Source organism: Trichechus manatus, unplaced genomic scaffold (assembly GCF_000243295.1).
Source record: "Trichechus manatus latirostris isolate Lorelei unplaced genomic scaffold, TriManLat1.0 scaffold00284, whole genome shotgun sequence".
Classification (NCBI taxonomy): Eukaryota; Metazoa; Chordata; class Mammalia; order Sirenia; family Trichechidae; genus Trichechus; species Trichechus manatus.
In genome coordinates this window covers 1,041,019-1,058,135 of record NW_004444220.1, presented here as the reverse complement: position 1 = coordinate 1,058,135, position 17,117 = coordinate 1,041,019, and the positions used below count along the sequence as shown (strand labels likewise).

The following is a 17,117-nucleotide window of genomic DNA, read 5'->3' as shown; positions in this document are numbered from 1 at the left end:
AACAACCTGGATGAATCTCCAGATTATTATGCTGTATGAAAAAAGCCTATCGTAAACACACAATGTGGTATTCCATTTATATAACACAGAAGGGCTTAAAATGAAAAAGAACAGTCCCCTGACCCATCCCTTCCTATCCCCAGTCCCTCTCTCCAGAAACAATTGCTTTAACTCTTTTAGCCATTTCTTCTAGTGGTCTCCATATTTCAATATAGTGTGCATATACCTACCGGTATCCAGACTTTATCTATTGACTTCTTACTATACAGTATATGAGAATTTAATTTCCTTACTCCACGCCCCTCTTTCCGGTTTTAATTAATAGGAAGGAGTGGGGAGATGGATGTTTGTGGGAAAATCTCCAATGAATCCCAGGTTTCAGCAATAACGATCACTTTACTGAGCGTTTACTATGTGGACAACACAGTTCTAATAACTTTGGATGTATTGACTCATTTACAAGCTTGGGTTACAGGCACTAACATACAATAAAGCAGGAAAACGACAACAATGCTTGGCCTTCTTCACCCAAAACCGTTAAGCAAAAGTAGCGGTAAAAATATCTAGCTTCCAGGCACTGAAATGCAACCGTCTCCTTTAATTCTCCGCAAGGGATGGGTGGGGCCTGGTCTACTCACTGTTAAAAAGACCTTCAGGCTTGCCGCCCTGTCCGGACAGAGGCGCTGAGAGCCAAAGCCACATGATGGCGACAGACGGCACTCTGGCTTTCCCGGAGCATTCTCTATGGTATTCACCCCGGCCCACCCGCCCCTTGGGTAACGGTAGTCACGTGACAGACTCGGTGATTATAGCAAGTGCCCACGTGATCCTGGCCTGCAGTCGAGTGGCTGTCGTGAGGTACCTGGGTTCCTGATGGGCCGGCAGTTAAGTCGGAACCGCCGCCGCCGGTTAACCCTCCCGGACTGCCAGGCTCAAGAGGAACAAGCCAGCTGAAGCGTTCACCTCTTGGTGCTAACGGCGCGGGTCTACTCTTTCTGCCATCTCCGCCTTCGCGGTCCTCACCCCTTTGCGGGTGAAGTCACCTTTAGGTTTCGAGACCTTGGGGCTTGAGGCCCAAACTCGGGACGACCCTTCCTCTTTTCCTCTCATCCTCCATCTCTTTCTCTTGCACCACCGAACCACTTGGTATTCCTGCCAGCCAGCTCGGCGGTGATTTGAGGCCAAGTTCGGGGCGGTAAAGGTAACCGTGGGGAGAGCGGCCCCCCAGTGGACAAAGGCGGAGGCAAGAATAGAGCAGGCCTAAGGGCCGCAGGCGATGAAAATCGGCATCTGAGGGGGGTGAATAAGGAAAAAAAAAAGTACTGAGGATACAGAAGGAACTGAAAAGGACTTGTTGCACGATGGAAGAATCTGACTCCGAGAAAAAGATGGAGAAAGAGAATCTGGGGCCAAGAATGGATTCTCCAATGGGGGAACCTGAGGGATCGCTTGGGTGGGTGAAGGCTATCATACTAAATCTGAGGAAGGAAGTGCTTTAACTTGTAAATTAGACCCCAATGAAAAATTGCTTCTGTTTACCAGTAACATTGATTGGTATCATGATCTTTACAACAGAAGAAACTAAAAAGGACTGGTGATAACTGAGCAGAAACAACCCTTAGGAAGGAGGTGGTATCGTTATGGGGGATGGGGGTGTTCTAATTGAGGAGGCAGTTCTGAGTTGCTTTGAAGTGTCAGTAAAGGAGATTTGACATCACCATTTTGCGGATAGAAAGTCTAGGAAGAGGAGGTGCTTCTTGGGCAGAGACCAGTGGTTTGAGAGTGCTTTTTGTGCCAATAGGAATTTGAGACTTGTATTTTATGTACTTTATGTTTATGATTAGTGAAATATAGCTTGAAAGGATGGCTGAAGAACTAAATATATTTTTAGATTTTAAAAATAGCCTGATTTAAAGAGATATTCAAACATGAACATACTGTTTGATCTACTTATTTTTTTAAAACAAAAAATTGAATCTTGAATTTTAATGGCTTATTTATAATCTAAATAAATCTTCCTAAAAGCTATCTCCTGAGCAGGTAATTAGGGCCTAGGGAGCATAAACTCTGTTTTATAATTTAGGAAAATGAGAGACTACTCAACTGAGGTCCCACACATACTGCTCTACTTGACTATTGTGCTAAACATGCTCTTTTGTACTTCAACATTTATTTTCATTTCTTTAATTCCAATTTCTAAGTAATTGAATCATGGAAACTGTCTTTTGGTTTGTATCTACAGGTGGGTGCTACCAAATACAGCCATGAAGAAAAAGGTAAGACTTGTTTTAGATACATCAAAACCGTGAAGGTAAAGGTAAGAAGATGCTATTCAGGAAATATGTTTGTGATGTATATATATGGTGTCTTTTATGTGGTCTCCCTGACTCTAGTCCCCTTTATTGCTCTCAGATTTAATTTTTCTAATATATAAATCTGACTGAGTCATTCATATACTTCATACTTAAGAACTTTTCATAAGTTCTCCAAGCCAATGGACTATAAATCCAAATGACTTTGCATGGCCTACAATGCCCTTTAAAAACCTGTTCCTGGCTAAACCATCTGCTACACCTATGCACCCTCTGGCAGCCATAAAGAATTTACTCTTCCCAAATTTACAAATTGATTCGCACTGTGTGCAGGACACACACACAATACATACACTACACAGGGCTCTGCCTGCACATTATTTTGAACTGAACTCAAATGTTACCACTGTAAGGTGTTACATGAGTTCTCCAGATGGAATTGAATGCTTCTTCCTTTGTGCGCTCATGGTACTATGCCCCACCTTGGGATTTAGGCAGAGTTGTTAAGAGTACAGCCCTGGAATAAATTTCTTAACATTTCGTAACCTCTTGGGCTTCAGCTTCTTCATTTGTAAAATGATAATAATAATATTACCTGTCTCATAGGGTTGTTGTGAAGTTTTAATGAGTAAATTCATGTAGAGCACTTAGATCAGTCCCTGACACAGTTATCCTGGGTAAGTCTTTCATAAGCAATTGAGGTAAGTTTTTTTTTAATTAAAAAACAAAAGAAATGCACTGCATTTAGTCTTAACTTCATCTAGTAATTCAGTTATATAACTCGGTTTAACTAAGGAAATATTCCTGATGAAAAGGAATTCCTGTGTAAAGTTACTATCAACAAGGATACCTAAAAATACCAGAAATTTCTATATGATTAAGAACAAAAGGAAAACTTTTTCTGTAGCAACCTACAACTGGTTAGTAACATTTCCTTAGTGAGATAAAGTTATATAACTGAATTGCTAGCTTAAACTGAGCTTGAGTGCAGTATATTTTCATTAATACTCCCTACATTTTTAATCAAAATTTCTTATAAAATATATTAGGATTGAAGGTAGTACATGTAGCCCCTTTATTTAAAAAGCAAGGTAATTGGAACTATATAAGTTCCAAATCTGAAATTGTTTTTTAAAAATCAACTTATCTATTTCCATCCTAGTGTAAGAATCTACAGCATCTTTGACAGGTGTTTTTTCTGTCTTTGTTAAATGCTGCCATTGACAAGAAGGCTGCTCACCTTCATAAGGCTACCTTTTTCATTGGACAATTCTCATTGTTAAAAACTCTTGTATCATTGTTTTAGCAGCTTGCTCATTCTTTTGATAAACATATTTTGACCATCTGTTAGATGTTAGGCATTGGAGATACAAAAGGGGACTCTCCCTACCCTCAAGGAGCTCACAGTCTTGTGAGAGACAGATGCCAAAAAAAGAATAAAAAATAATGGGTAACTGCAATGCATTACAGTCTTTGCAATGACACAAGTATGCATAGAGTGTCATGAGAGGACAGAGGTGAGACACTTAAGCCAGCAATGAGGTAAGAGAAGCTTCTTGAGGAGATGATCATTGAATCAAATCTTGAAGGATGAGTGGGACTTAGTTGAAGGAAGAATAGGCAATGGAAAGTTGCTGGCAGAGAGTACAGCAGGAAACAAAAGCATAGAGGCAAGAAATGGCTTCAGCCCAGAGAGCTGAGAATAATCAAAGGGACTACAAGCAGTTCAGTTCAGTGTGGCTGGACCCTAAAAGTTCCAGGCCAGGAGTGTGGCAGGAGATGAGGGCAGAGAAGTAGATAGGCTAGATCAAGGAGATTCTTAATATGTAGTTGAAGGACTTAATCTGTTAGGCCATGGGTAGTTTTTGAAAATAAAAAGGAGAGAGAGTAATTAATGGAGCAAGATTATGATGTAAGGGATGAGATCAAGGGCAGAGGTGGAAAGGTTGACTTTGGGCACAAGGAGGAAGAACTTTCAGTTATATTGAAACCCCCTGCTAGGTAGTTGAGTGCATAAAACATTATATTATGAGAGATCAGGGTTACATATTCCTCTCAAGGTTGTAGTTCTCTAACCTAGTTCTGAATATATTAGTGCTGCATATTAATAACAAAGTTATTGTGATCCTATTCTCAAGAAGATGTGTGACCGTGAGAGATAAATGCCTAGCCGCTGGAATTCTAGGTATCTCTGCACTGTTGGGGAACAGTTTAGTTGGTTACAAATATCCGCATCAGATTGTTAGTACTTCAGTAAAACATCAAATACAGGAGAGAAATAGGTCCCTTTAGACTTGATTTGCTCTAGATTGCTAACTTGTTCTCTTTCTCTACTTTGTCCTTAGGTGCTGTTGATGGGTAAAAGTGGGTCTGGTAAGACCAGCATGAGGTCTATTATCTTTGCAAATTATATTGCCAGAGACACACGTCGCCTGGGTGCAACAAGTAAGATGTTTTATCTTATTGTAAAGTCAGGTGATCTTAACTATTAATTTGCATAACCCACTTGGTTGCAGTAGCTTGGGGACTGCGAGGGTTGAGGGATTTGTTTTGGAGCATGTTTTGCCTCTTTGCGTCCCTCTTCAGAGGAGTGTGTCCTAATTCTGGTTACTACCATTCACACTCTTCGGGAGGTTCTAGGCTGCTTATGAAGTGGTACGCTATTGCCCAACTTCCTCTCTATTCTGCTATATCTTAAATAATCATAGGAACCCTTTTATTTGTTTTGGGGAGATGATGTTCGTTTTTAACTGTATTATATAAAGGGAAATTGGTAAGTATTAACAAGTATAACAGTAAAGTTTCCTAAGATTTTTTTTAAAGCAGTGGTTAGTCCTAGTCTTCATTAAAAGGAAAACGAGTGGAGATGGTGGTGGTGATTAACCTTGTCTGTACTCTGGTACTTCTCTTCTTGGATACACTTAGATGTTCTCTTTGGAGTTCCAGTTCTGTCTTGGGAAATGTGTTATTGCCCATTATGGTGTGAGAGTTAAATCTGGCTTCTCTCTTAGTCTAGACTAGTTGGGCTGCCATGGCTGTTAGGACAGTCCTGAGAGAACCCCTGTGTCTCTGGTTCATAATGCCATTTCATTCTGCAGCATCCAAGCATTTCTGGATACTGCCTTTGTTCCTGGCCTCTAGGTGAGGAAGGCATTGCCCTATCTCGCCTTCACAGATTCCTGACCTGAATTTCTAGCATCTTGAATGCTTTTAGGGACAAGTCACCCACTATTTCATGAGGCATCTCATTCTGGTTTCAAGAACAACAATAGCGGGACTATTCTTTCTCTTGTTCTGAATATTACATCCAGTGAATACTCCTGCAACCAAAATTCCATAACTATTCAACTTGATTAAAATATAGTTTTGAAATAGTCTAGCAGCATTGTTAAAGTTTGAACAGAATGTTGCAGATTATATTTTACAAATACGTTTTATAAGTACATTATGTTTCAAACCCTAGGATACAAATAACAAAAAAATTTCATCTCTGTTCTCAAAGTGTTTGGAGTGTATTGTTGACTCTCATAATTGGGACAGCTTTAATTATTAGAAAGCTATTTCTTAGAAAGAGCCCCAAGTCTATTTCCTTTTATTTCTTTTAGCTGGTTCTCTTTCTGTTCTCTTGAACTCTACAGATATTTGAGGATGGTTAATGTCTCAATCTATCCCTTGCCTCCTGAATCTTGTCTTCCTGAAATTAAATATCCCCAGTTCTTCCAACTATTCCTCATATGACATGATTTTGAAGCATTTTTAAGGGCTTGTTTGAACTTGTCTACATTTTTCTTAAACTAAAGTGCTAAGACTTGAAGGCAAATGTGGTCTGATCAGGGCAGAGTGGTGCTACTGCATCTCTTGTTCAGGGTATTACTGTTAGTGAAGTTAGTCCCTTCCCCCTTCCTTTTTTCTAGTGACCTTCATACTGAGTTATATTAAAAAACCTCAATTCCTTTTCACTTATACTGTTATTAAAAACACATATTCTCCTTCTGGTTCTTGTGCAGTTAATATTTTGAACCTAAGAATAAATTTTTTCTCTGTTAAATTAGTCAGTGTTATTTATTTTAGCCCATGATATGTTTCTATGCCCTGCATTTGTTAACTGTGAAATCCAGGACAAGTCATTTTATCTCTCTGGGCCTCAGTTTCCTTATCTGTAAACAGGGGTTGGATCCCTCTCGATGCTAACATTTTATCATCCTATTTTTGTTTCAGAAACCCTGGTGGCGTAGTGCTTAAGTGCTACAGCTGATAACCAAAAGGTTGGCAGTTTGAATCTACCAGGTGCTCCTTGGAAACTCTATGGGGCAGTTCTACCCTGTCCTATAGGGTCACTATGAGTCGGAATAGACTCGACAGCAACGGGTTTGGGTTTTTTTTTTTGGTTATTTTCATTTCAGCTACTTATTCTCACCTCTGACATATTAGCTATCCTTCCTAGCTTCTTGCACTTTGTACATTTGATAAGTATCTCATCTACTTTTCACTGAGTCACCAATAAAAAATTTTGATCAGAACAGGGTCCGATGGTTTGTCGTGTCTCTAGAGACTTCCTTCTACATGACATCTGTGGCTCTGGCCTCTGGAAAGTCTACCTGTGCAAACTTCTCCCTGTCTTGATTTTCTAGATTTAAAAACTTTTCTTTTCTTCCAAGTTAAGTATCTGGGCCAAGTAACCATATGATTTCAGTAGACAGAGATAGCTAATGTGTGTTAAACAACCGCCATTTGCCAGGCTTTTGTATGCTGTTTCATATACTTTATTCTTCATATTAACTTGATTTTAATTATTGAAGAAAGTATGGCTTAGAAATTAAGCTCACTTAGCTAGTTAAGTGTTGGACCTGGAATGTAAATCTACGCTCATGCTCTATTCATTTTGCTACAGCCTATCTACCTTACTGTATTCTAATAATTCCTGATAGACTTCTTTGTCTTTGTGTTTAAACTTTGCACACTTTGTTGAAACACCTGTTTCCTAGTCCAACTGATATTTCTGTTTTTAGCTGATCAGCAGAATTATTACCCCAAGTCCAGTGAATAGTCCTGTAACCAAAGTTTTATAACTATTCAACTTGCTTAAAATAGTTTTGGAATAATCTAGCAGCATTATTAAAGTCTGAACAGAATGTTGCTAATTCTATGAACCCTGTACATTAAAGCAGGCCATTTAAGTATTTTTTGGAGCTTCCTATGTCCCAGACACTGTGAATGAGACAAGGACTCCCCTTGAGGATATCTCAAGCAGGATCTTTATTGATAGTACTTTATTAGCAAATACTGTATCTCCTTAAAGGTAGTAAAAGTATACTTACAAACATTATGCTGACCTTAATGTTTTAGTGTATCATTAGCTAATTTGTCATTGCTGAAGAGAGGAGAGGTCTGGGTTCTATTGCTAAACTTGTAGACTAGTTCAAAGTATGTATAGTGTATTGCTTTTACTTCATATTCCTTTATATGCAGTTGCTGATTTTCTTTAGAAGTAGTAAAAGGGTACTTCTTTTTAAAATATTACATTGACTTTAATGTTTTAGTGTTTTTCTATTTTGTCACTGCTGAAAAAAGTCTAGTTTTATTTTCTTAAACTGAGAGCCTACTGTGTTTTGAAATTTTACATAAGGATACAGAGTGGTGGTGTTATTAATTTATTAGGGGGCTGTTAAAATGCATTAATTGGAATAGTAAACTTGTCAATAAAAATATGAGTATGAAGTATTTTAGTCTCAAACACTGTTGACGTCTCTAAGATGTCCTCCTTCTCAAAATTCTCTGTTCCCTTGGCTTTTATTTAATGCTTTATTACTCTAGTTTTCTTGCTTCATCTTTGATCATCTCTCTCCTTTAAAAAATAAAAAAGAAAACAAAAAACCTTTACCAGAGTATTTTCTTCTTTCTGCCCCATAAGTGTATGTGATTCCCCAAAGTTCTATTCTTGGTTCTCTTCAGTTGCCCTTACGACAACAGGGCAGGAAGAGTAAGAGAACCAGAGGCCATACAGGAGACACGAGACTAAAGAGGAAAGCAGAATGAAGAGGTTAGATCATAAAGTGCCTTATAAACCAAGTCAAGTAGTTTGAACTGAAGGTAAAGGGCAGTCCCTAGAGGATTTTAAACAGAGGAGTATTTTAAATATGGAGATTTGTATTTTATTATTAAAAATGTTAATTGCAAAAGTAATGCTTGTGAAAATGCAAGTATTACAAAAATATAAAAAGTCTACTCCCACCCTCACTCTCAGGCCTACATCCTAGGGACAAATACCATTAGTAGTTTTGTGGCTCTCCTGGCATTTGTTTTTCTGGGAGTATATAATCATTTGTATACAGAGACACGTTATTTTTTTTTTTCTTTTTAAACAAGAATGGAATAAAAATATGCATTGTGGGGATAGCTCTGTATCTCTAATATAGAGAATAGATTGGAAGGAGGCAAGGGAAGAAACAGATTGACCAATTAAGCAGAGTGTTTAGCAGACCAGGTAAGAGATGTCGGGGGCTTGACTTAGGTTAGAGTGGTGGTAGTAGATATGCTGTAAAGTGAATGGATTTGGGATGTATTTTAGAGGTAGAGTCAACAGGACTTGGTGAGAGATTTCGGGGTAGGGAATGGTGAGGAAAAGAGTAGAGTCAAGGATGAAACGAAGGTTTTGGCTTAGGCAACTGGTTAAATTCACTGTAATGGAGAAGACTGAAAGAGGAATAGATTTTGTGGGAAGAATGGGGAGATGATGAGTTATATTTGGATATACTGAGTTTGAGATACCTGTGGTTCATCCAAGTGGAGATATCCAATATATGAGTCAGAAAGGTAGAAGAGAAATCTGTACTAGAGATACATATTTGTGAATTATCAGTATCTAAATGGTAAATAAAGTAATATGAATAAATTAGCTTACCCAGAGGAAGATACGTAGAGACAAGAGAAGGTGGCTAAGGATAGAATCTTCAAGAACTCCAACATTTAAGGGACAGAAAGAAGAATAGGAGCCTGTGAAGGAGATCTGCCTGAGAGATCATAGATATGACATCAGAGGCCAAGAGAAGAGAATTTTTTGAGAAAAAGAGAGTAGTCAACAGTGTCATGCTGGAGAAAGTAAGACAAGGACTGAAAAGTCCACTGGATTTGATAATGGGGCCATTGGTCACTTGATGAGAACCAGATTTCTATCCCATGTGCCCTATATCTGAACAGTCACTAAATCCTGTCACTTCTTTTGTTATTGTCTTTCCCTTTCTCAGTAGTACTTCTTTCCATTTTTTTTTTTTTAGTACTAGACCGTTTACATAGTCTTCAAATTAATAGCAGTTTGAGCACCTACTCTCTCGTAGACTCTGTTGGAAATACAAAGACATGTAAGATATGATTCCTTTTCCAAGGAGGGGAAGTAAAGGGGAGAAGGGAAGTAGTTTGAGCACCTACTACGTGCCAGGCACTTTATGTATGATAACTCATTTAATCCTCACAGTAATACTGTGAGATCAATAGTATGCCCCCCCTTTTTTTAATAGAAGAGAAAGTACTCAGAGGTTAAGTGACTTGCCCAAGGTCACACAGAGAAGTAGAGCTGAGGTCTCTGACTCCAAGGCCCATACTTTTTTTTTAAACTATGCATTGCTGCTTATCTAGTTTATGAGAAGAGTCATGCCCAAAAAATTACACGAAAGGATAGCAATCAATTTAAGCAACAGCTTTAAGATAGTCATAGAAGAAGCACCACTGTGTGATTGATTGTCACATAAATTGTATAGATAATAATCTCTAGAATTTGAGAAATTTCCAGGACAACAATTTTCATTATTCTTCTTTGTGATTTAGTGCCTGGCAGAGAGTAGATGCTTAGTAAATGTTTGAATGAATTTAGAGGGAGAGATGATGGTAAGTGGGGGGTGGTCAGGCAGGGCTTTTAGAGGAGGTGGGATTTAAGCTGGGTCTTGAAAAATGAACACAACTTTAAAAGAAAGATGGGGAGGGCTTTCTAAGCAGATGGACATAGTAGGCAAAGTATAGAGGGGAGGGAAGTATAAGGCAGAGGTCGCAAACAGGCAGCCTGCACTCTGGATAAGGCCTGTAGATGTGTTTTGTTTGGCCCATGAAATGTTTTAGAAAAATTTGAATTGGTTATCAGTATTTAAAACTTTTCATAAAAATATGGATTTCCCACTACTATTGAAATTTTTAAAGATCTGGTAACTCTGGGCCCATATTCCTGCATGGCAAATGAGCTAGAGCTGAGTAACTGCTATCTGCCCCACTGGCCCCTTGGGTAAATGTTTACACGCCATACGTGGCCAATTTTGCTCTTATACATTTACTGGCCTGACCCCTATTAGCAAGTTTGCGACCGCTGATACAAGGTATGTTGGGGGTTGGGGAGGTAGTGGGGTTTGGGAATACTATGCATAAACCAAATTGGGCTGGAGTGAAAGGCTTTATTAAGGTGAATCATTGGAGAATATAAAGGTAGATCGAAAGCCAAATTTTGAAGGACCTTGAATGCCCCTTATAGGCATGGAGGAGCCATTGAAAGTTTGTGGAATGGGGAGTGACATGTTCAAAGTAGTGTTAAGAAGATGAATCTGGCAGTAGCCTAGAGGGTGAAGTAAAGTAGGTAAGGCTTTCTGGTGGGGAGGTCATTAGTGGAGCTATTTCAGTAACGTAGACGTGAGGGCCTTAATGTTAGTGATGGGTCATAAAATAAGGGTTGGATAGAACTGAGAGATGATGTAGAGGAATAGTCAGCTGAGTTTAGCAATTAATTTAATTTGGACAGAGAAGCCAGAAATGACTGAAAAAAATGGGAAAATGGTATAGTCATTAACTGAAGTAAGGAAATCAATAGAGGGAGACAGTTTGGTTATGTTTCATGTTTGTTTCTTGTTGTTTGATTTTTTGTGGGTAAGGTGAGTGGGAGCAGGTGGGACAGGGAAAATCTATTAAATAGTGAATGTCTCTATCTTACATGTTGAATTTTAACATTAGTAAAATTGATTGGAGATTGGAGGTTTTTCCTGCTCTAAGTACTAAACTACTAAAAAGTAAAATGACTTACATGAGAGCCAGTTCTGTAGCTCAGGGTAGTTTAAGTGCTCACCTTGCCACTAAACCACACTACTAAGCTGAAAATCACCTTCTTCTTGTGGCTTTGAGCATTTCACTCCACTTTGGTCCTTCTAAATTCCATGGGTTTGTGCTTTGCTTATTTTGAATTTCACCTCACATGCTGCAATTACTAGATTTGTCATATTTATCTTCCAGTTGATGTTGAACATTCTCATGTTCGATTTTTGGGAAACCTGGTATTGAACCTTTGGGACTGTGGTGGGTAAGTACCATCTACTTACTTGTTTGTGAAACCAGTGGCAGTAATCATGGTATCTAGTATAATCATCATGGAGAATACACCTAGAGTAACTATCCTCTACAATAGATACATTGCACTGAAATTACTTCAGATTTGACACTTGATTAAATAAACATCTGACTTTTTATGTAATTGTGAAAATATCCTCTGTATGTGTGACATGTTTAAGTAGCAGTACCACAAGTTCCATGTAGGCATCTGCAGTATGGGGTAGCTTATCTGTCTTTTGCAGCTGAAGAAATTAGGTTTCTATCTCAGGCAGCCTGACATCAGTTCTGAGCTCTTAGCCATCACATCATACTACCCTGTTCTTAATTATTTCACTAATTATCTTCAGGCAGTCTAGCACTGTAGATCAGACCCTGAACACATATTCTCCAGGTAAGTTGCCTGCAATTGGAAGAGTAGGAGACAGCTCTTTTTCTCTCATGACCAAATCACTCGCTGAATGTCCCATCACAAATGTACACTCACTATTCCTTGTACGCTGATGTTGCCCCATACCCTATGATCATTTACATCTCTATGGTAAGGCAACAGTATGTGGTGCACACTGGCTAGGAGCCTAAATGGTAGAGTTATACATAGGTTTTTTCCCAGTTCTATTAGCTGTGTTATCTTGGATAACCAAACCAAAAACCAAACCCATTGATGTCGAGTCAATTCCGACTCATAGCCACCCTATATAGATCACTTAAACTCTCTGAGCCACAGTTTCTTCATCTGTACAATAGGGATGGTAAGTAGCACCAACTCATAGGATTGTTTTGATGATTAAGATATATACAAAAATGCATAGCAGAGTACCTTACAAAATAAATAGATGTTATTGTTAGCTTAATGTTTCCCAGCTCCTAGTATAGAGCCAGCCATAGAGTAGGTGCTCATTGAATATTTGTTACAAGAATAGCAAAATAGCCAACTGCTCTGTAAAAAAAAAATCACTTCATTACTGCCAACAGATGGATCACTTAACACTCACCCTAGTAACACTCTCCATACTTAACCTTTGTCATTATCATTGCTTCCAATTCTGGGATCCCTGTCAAGAGACCCTATGGTCCAGGTTCCTTGTTTTTAGGCAATAACATGTTATTTCCTATTTTAAAGATAAGGCAGCTGAGGTCCAGTGAGATCATGACTCTGCCAAGTCATACAACTAATTAATAGCAAAGTGCAGGACTAGAACCTAGGTTTAAGATTTTTTTCACTGTGCTGTTTTTCTTTTTTTTTTATTATACTTTAGATGAAAGTTTACAGAACAAACTAGCTTCTCATTAAACAGTTAGTACACATATTGTTTTATGACATTGGTTAACAACCCCACGACATGTCAACACTCTCCCGCTTCAACCTTGGGTTCCCTGTTACCAGCTTGCCTGTCCCCTCCTGCCTTCTAGTCCTTGCCCCTGGGCTGCTGTGCCCCTTTAGTCTCGTTTTGTTTAATGGGCCTGTCTAATCTTTGGCTGAAGGGTGAACCTCGGGAGTGAATTCATTACTGAGCTAAAAGGGTGTCTGGGGGCCATACTCTCGGGGTTTCTCCAGTCTCTGTCAGGCCAGTAAGACTGGTCTTTTTTGTGAGTTAGAATTTTGTTCTACATTTTTCTCCAGCTCTGTCCGGGACCCTCTATCGTGATCACTGTCAAAGCAGTGGGTAGTGGTAGCTGGGTACCATCTAGTTGTACCGGACTCAGTCTAGTGGAAACCGTGGTAGTTGTGGTCCATTAGTCCTTTGGACAAATCTTCCCATTGTATTGTTACTTTTCTTCATTCTCGCTTACTCCCGGAGGGGTGAGACCGGTGGAGTATCTTAGATGGCCGCTCACAGGCGTTTAAGACCTCAGATGCTACTCACCAAAGTAGAATGTAGAACATTTTCTTTATAAACTATGTTATGCCACTTGAGCTAGATGTTCCCTGAGACCATGGTCCTCACAGCCCTCAGCCCTGCAATTCGATCCCTCAGGGAGATTGGATGTGTCTATGGAGCTTCCATGACCTTTCCTTACACAAGTTGTGCTGGCTTCCCCAGTATTGTGTACTGTCTTATCCTTCACCAAAGTTACCACTTATCTATTGTCTGTTTAGCGTTCCTCCCACCCTCCCCTCTCTCATAACCATCGAAGATTGTTTCTTTCTGTGTGTAAACCTTTTCATGAGTTTTTATAGTAGTGGTCTCATACACTATGTGGCCTTTTGTGATTGACTTATTTCACTGACATCACTTGTTTCATAATGCCCTCCAGATTCATGCATGTTGTGAGATGCTTCATAGATTCATCATTGTTCTCTATCATTGCGTAGTACTTCATTGTATGTATGTACTATAGTTTGTTTATCCATTTATCTGTTGATGGGCATCTAGGTTTGTTTCCATCTTTTTACTACTTGAACAATGCTGCAGTGAACATGAATGTGCATATGTCTATTCGTGTGACAGCTCTTATTTCTCTAGGATATATTCCTAGGAGTGAGATTGCTGAATCATATGGTATTTCTATTTCTAGCTTTCTAAGGAAGTGCCATATAGTTTTCCAAAATGGTTGTATCATTTTGCATTCCCACCAGCAGGGCAAATGAGTTCCGATCTCCCTGTAGCCTCTCCGATATTTGTTATTTTCTCTTTTTTTGATTCATGCCAGTAATGCTGGGGTGAGACGGTATCTCATTGTGGTTTTGATTTGCATTTCTCTAATGGCTAGTGATCTCGAGCATTTCCTTACATGTCTGTCAGCCACTTTAATGTCTTTGGTGAAGTGTCTGTTCATTTCTTTTGCCCATTTTTTAATTGGATTATTTGTCTTTTTGTTGTAGAGGTGTTGGATTTTCCTTTAGATTTTAGAGTTTAGACCTTTGTCGGATTTGTCATAGCCAATATTTTTTTCCCTACTCTGTAAGTTCTGTTTTTACTCTTTTGATGAAGTCTTTTGATGGGCACAAGTGTTTAATTTTAGTAAGATCCCGGTTACCTAGCTTATCTTCTGCAGTTTGTGTGTTGTTAGTTATGGTTTGTATCCTCTTAATGCCATGTATTGGGGCCTCTAGCATTGATCCCATTTTTTCTTCTATTATCTTTATAGTTTTTGGCTTTATATTTAGGTCTTGTATCCGTTTTGAATTGGTTTTTGTGTATGGTGTGAGGTATGGGTCCTGTGTCATTTTTTTCCAAATGGGTATCCACTTTTGCCAGCACCGTTTGTTAAAAACACTGTCTTTTCCCCATTTGATGGACTTTGGGCCCTTGTCAAAGATCAGGTGACCGTAGGTGGATAGATTTACATCTGGGTTCACAATTCTGTTCCATTGATCAAAGTATCTCTCATTGTACCAGTACTAGGTTGTTTTGAGTACTGTAGCTGTATAGTAGGTTCTGAGGTCAGGCAGTGCGACTCCTCCATCTTTATTCTTTTTCTTCAGTAGTGCTTTACTTATTCAGGACTTCTTCCCTTTCCATATAAAGTTAATGATTAGTTTTTCCATCTCTTTAAAGAATGTTGTTGGTATTTGGATTGGGATTTCATCATATTTGTAAATTGCTTTGGGTAGAATTGTCATGTTCACAATGTTGAGTCTACGTTTCTATGAGCATGGTATGTTTTTCCATTTATGTAGATGTCTTTCTGTTTCTTGCAGTACTGTTTTGTAGTTTCCTTTGTATAAGTCTTTTTCATCCCTAGTTAGATTTATTCTTAAGTATTTTAGTTTTTTTAGGGGCTATTATAAATGATATTGTTTTCCTGATTTCCTTTTCATCGTTCTCTTTGTTGGTGTATAGGAATTCAACTGATTTTTTTATGTTTATCTTGTGTTCTACTACTCTGCTGAATCTATTAGTTCCACTAGTTTTCTCCTGGAGTCTTTTGTGTTTTCTATGTATAGTATCATATCATCCGCAAATAGGAACAGTTTTACTTCATTACCAGTTTGAATGCCCTTTATTACTTTTTCATGCCTTATTGCTCTAGCTAGGACTTCTAGCACAATGTTAAATATAGGAGTGGTGGTAAAGGCATCCTTGTCTTTCCTGTTCTCAAGGGGAGCGTTTTCAGCCTCTCTCTATTAAGAATGATGTTGGCTGTTGGTTTTGTACAGATGCCTTTTATTATGTTGAGGAATTTCCCTTCTATACGTATTTTATTGAGAGTTTTTCTCAGGAATGAGTATTGGACTTTATCAAATGCCTTTTCTATGTCAATTGACATGATCATATGGTTCTTTTCTTTATTTATGTGGTGGATTACGTTGTTTTATTTTCTAATGTTGAACCATCCTTGGCTACCTGGTATGAATCCTACTTGGTCGTAGTGTGTTGTTTTTTTTTTTATATGATGCTGAATTCTGTTGGCTAGAATTCTGTTGAGAAGTTTTGCATCTATATTCATGAGAGATATTGGTCTGTAATTTTCTTTTTCTCTGGCGTCTTTGCCTGGTTTTGGTATCAGGGTTATGCTGGCTTCATAGAATGAATTCAGAAGTGTCGCTGCCTTTTCTGTGTTCTGAAATAGTTTGAGTAGTAGGGTATAAGCTCTTCTCTGAATGTTTGGTAGAATTCTCCAGTGAAGCCATCTGAACTAGGGCTTTTTTTTTTTTGTTGGGAGATTTTTTAATTACCTTTTCAATCACTTCTCTTGTTATGGGTCTGTTCAGATTTTCAACTTCATTTTGTGTTAGTTTGTGTAGATAGTGTGTTTCTAGAAATTTGTCCATTTCCTTTAGGTTTTCAAATTTGTTGGAGTACAGTTTCTCATAATAATCTGTTATGATCCTTTTTTATTTCAGCTGGGTCTGTTGTAATGTCCCCCGTTTCATTTCTTATTTGGGTTATTTGTGTCCTTTCCTGTTTTTCTTTTGTCAGTTTGTCCAGTGGTTTGTCAATTTTGTTGATCCTTTCAAAGAAACAAGTTTTGGTCTTGTTGATTCTTTCTATTGTTTTTCTATTCTCTATTTCATTTATTTCTGCTCTGATCTTTATTATTTCCTTCTTCTAGTGGCTGTGGACTTCTTTTGCTCTTTTTCTGTTTGTTCGAGTTGTGTAGCTAGTGTTTTGATTTTCTCCTTTTCTTCTTTTTTGGTATGTGCATCTATGCCTGTATATTGACCTCTGAGCACTGCCTCTGCTGTGTCTGAAAGGCTTTGGTATGATGTGTTTTCATTCTCATTTGATTCTAGGAATTTTTTTATTCCATCTCTGATTTCTTCTATTACCCAGTGGTTTGTAAGCAGGGTGTTATTTAGTTTCCATGTAATTGATTTTTTCCCTTGGTCTTCCTGATAATAATTCCTACCTTGATGGCTGTGATGGTTAAAATTGTGTGTCAGCTTGGCTGGGGCATGATTCTCAGTGTTTTAATGTAATCACTCCCATGATTGAATATACTGTGAGTAGCCAATCAGATGAAAGGGAGTCTCCTTGGAGGTGTGGCCTGCATCTGAATATA

The 17,117-nt window shown here is 38.5% G+C and overlaps 1 protein-coding gene across 5 annotated transcripts in view; it reads left to right on the top strand.

Annotated features, from left to right (window-relative positions):
• Positions 1-740: 740 nt before the first annotated feature.
• The window catches only part of RRAGB (Ras related GTP binding B), a 58,011-nt gene continuing 41,634 nt past the window's right edge, over positions 741-17,117 (top strand). Inside the window, exons 1-5 of one of the 5 annotated variants that reach the window (XM_004390122.1) lie at positions 741-1,453; positions 2,243-2,276; positions 4,658-4,757; positions 9,587-9,670; positions 11,574-11,640. In XM_004390122.1, coding sequence (XP_004390179.1) covers positions 1,362-1,453; positions 2,243-2,276; positions 4,658-4,757; positions 9,587-9,670; positions 11,574-11,640 — 377 coding nt within the window. In that variant the 5' untranslated portion in view covers positions 741-1,361. The remainder of the gene's footprint in view (positions 1,454-2,242; positions 2,277-4,657; positions 4,758-9,586; positions 9,671-11,573; positions 11,641-17,117) is intronic. The other 4 variants (XM_023725078.1, XM_023725079.1, XM_023725077.1 and 1 more) reach the window with 4 other exon arrangements.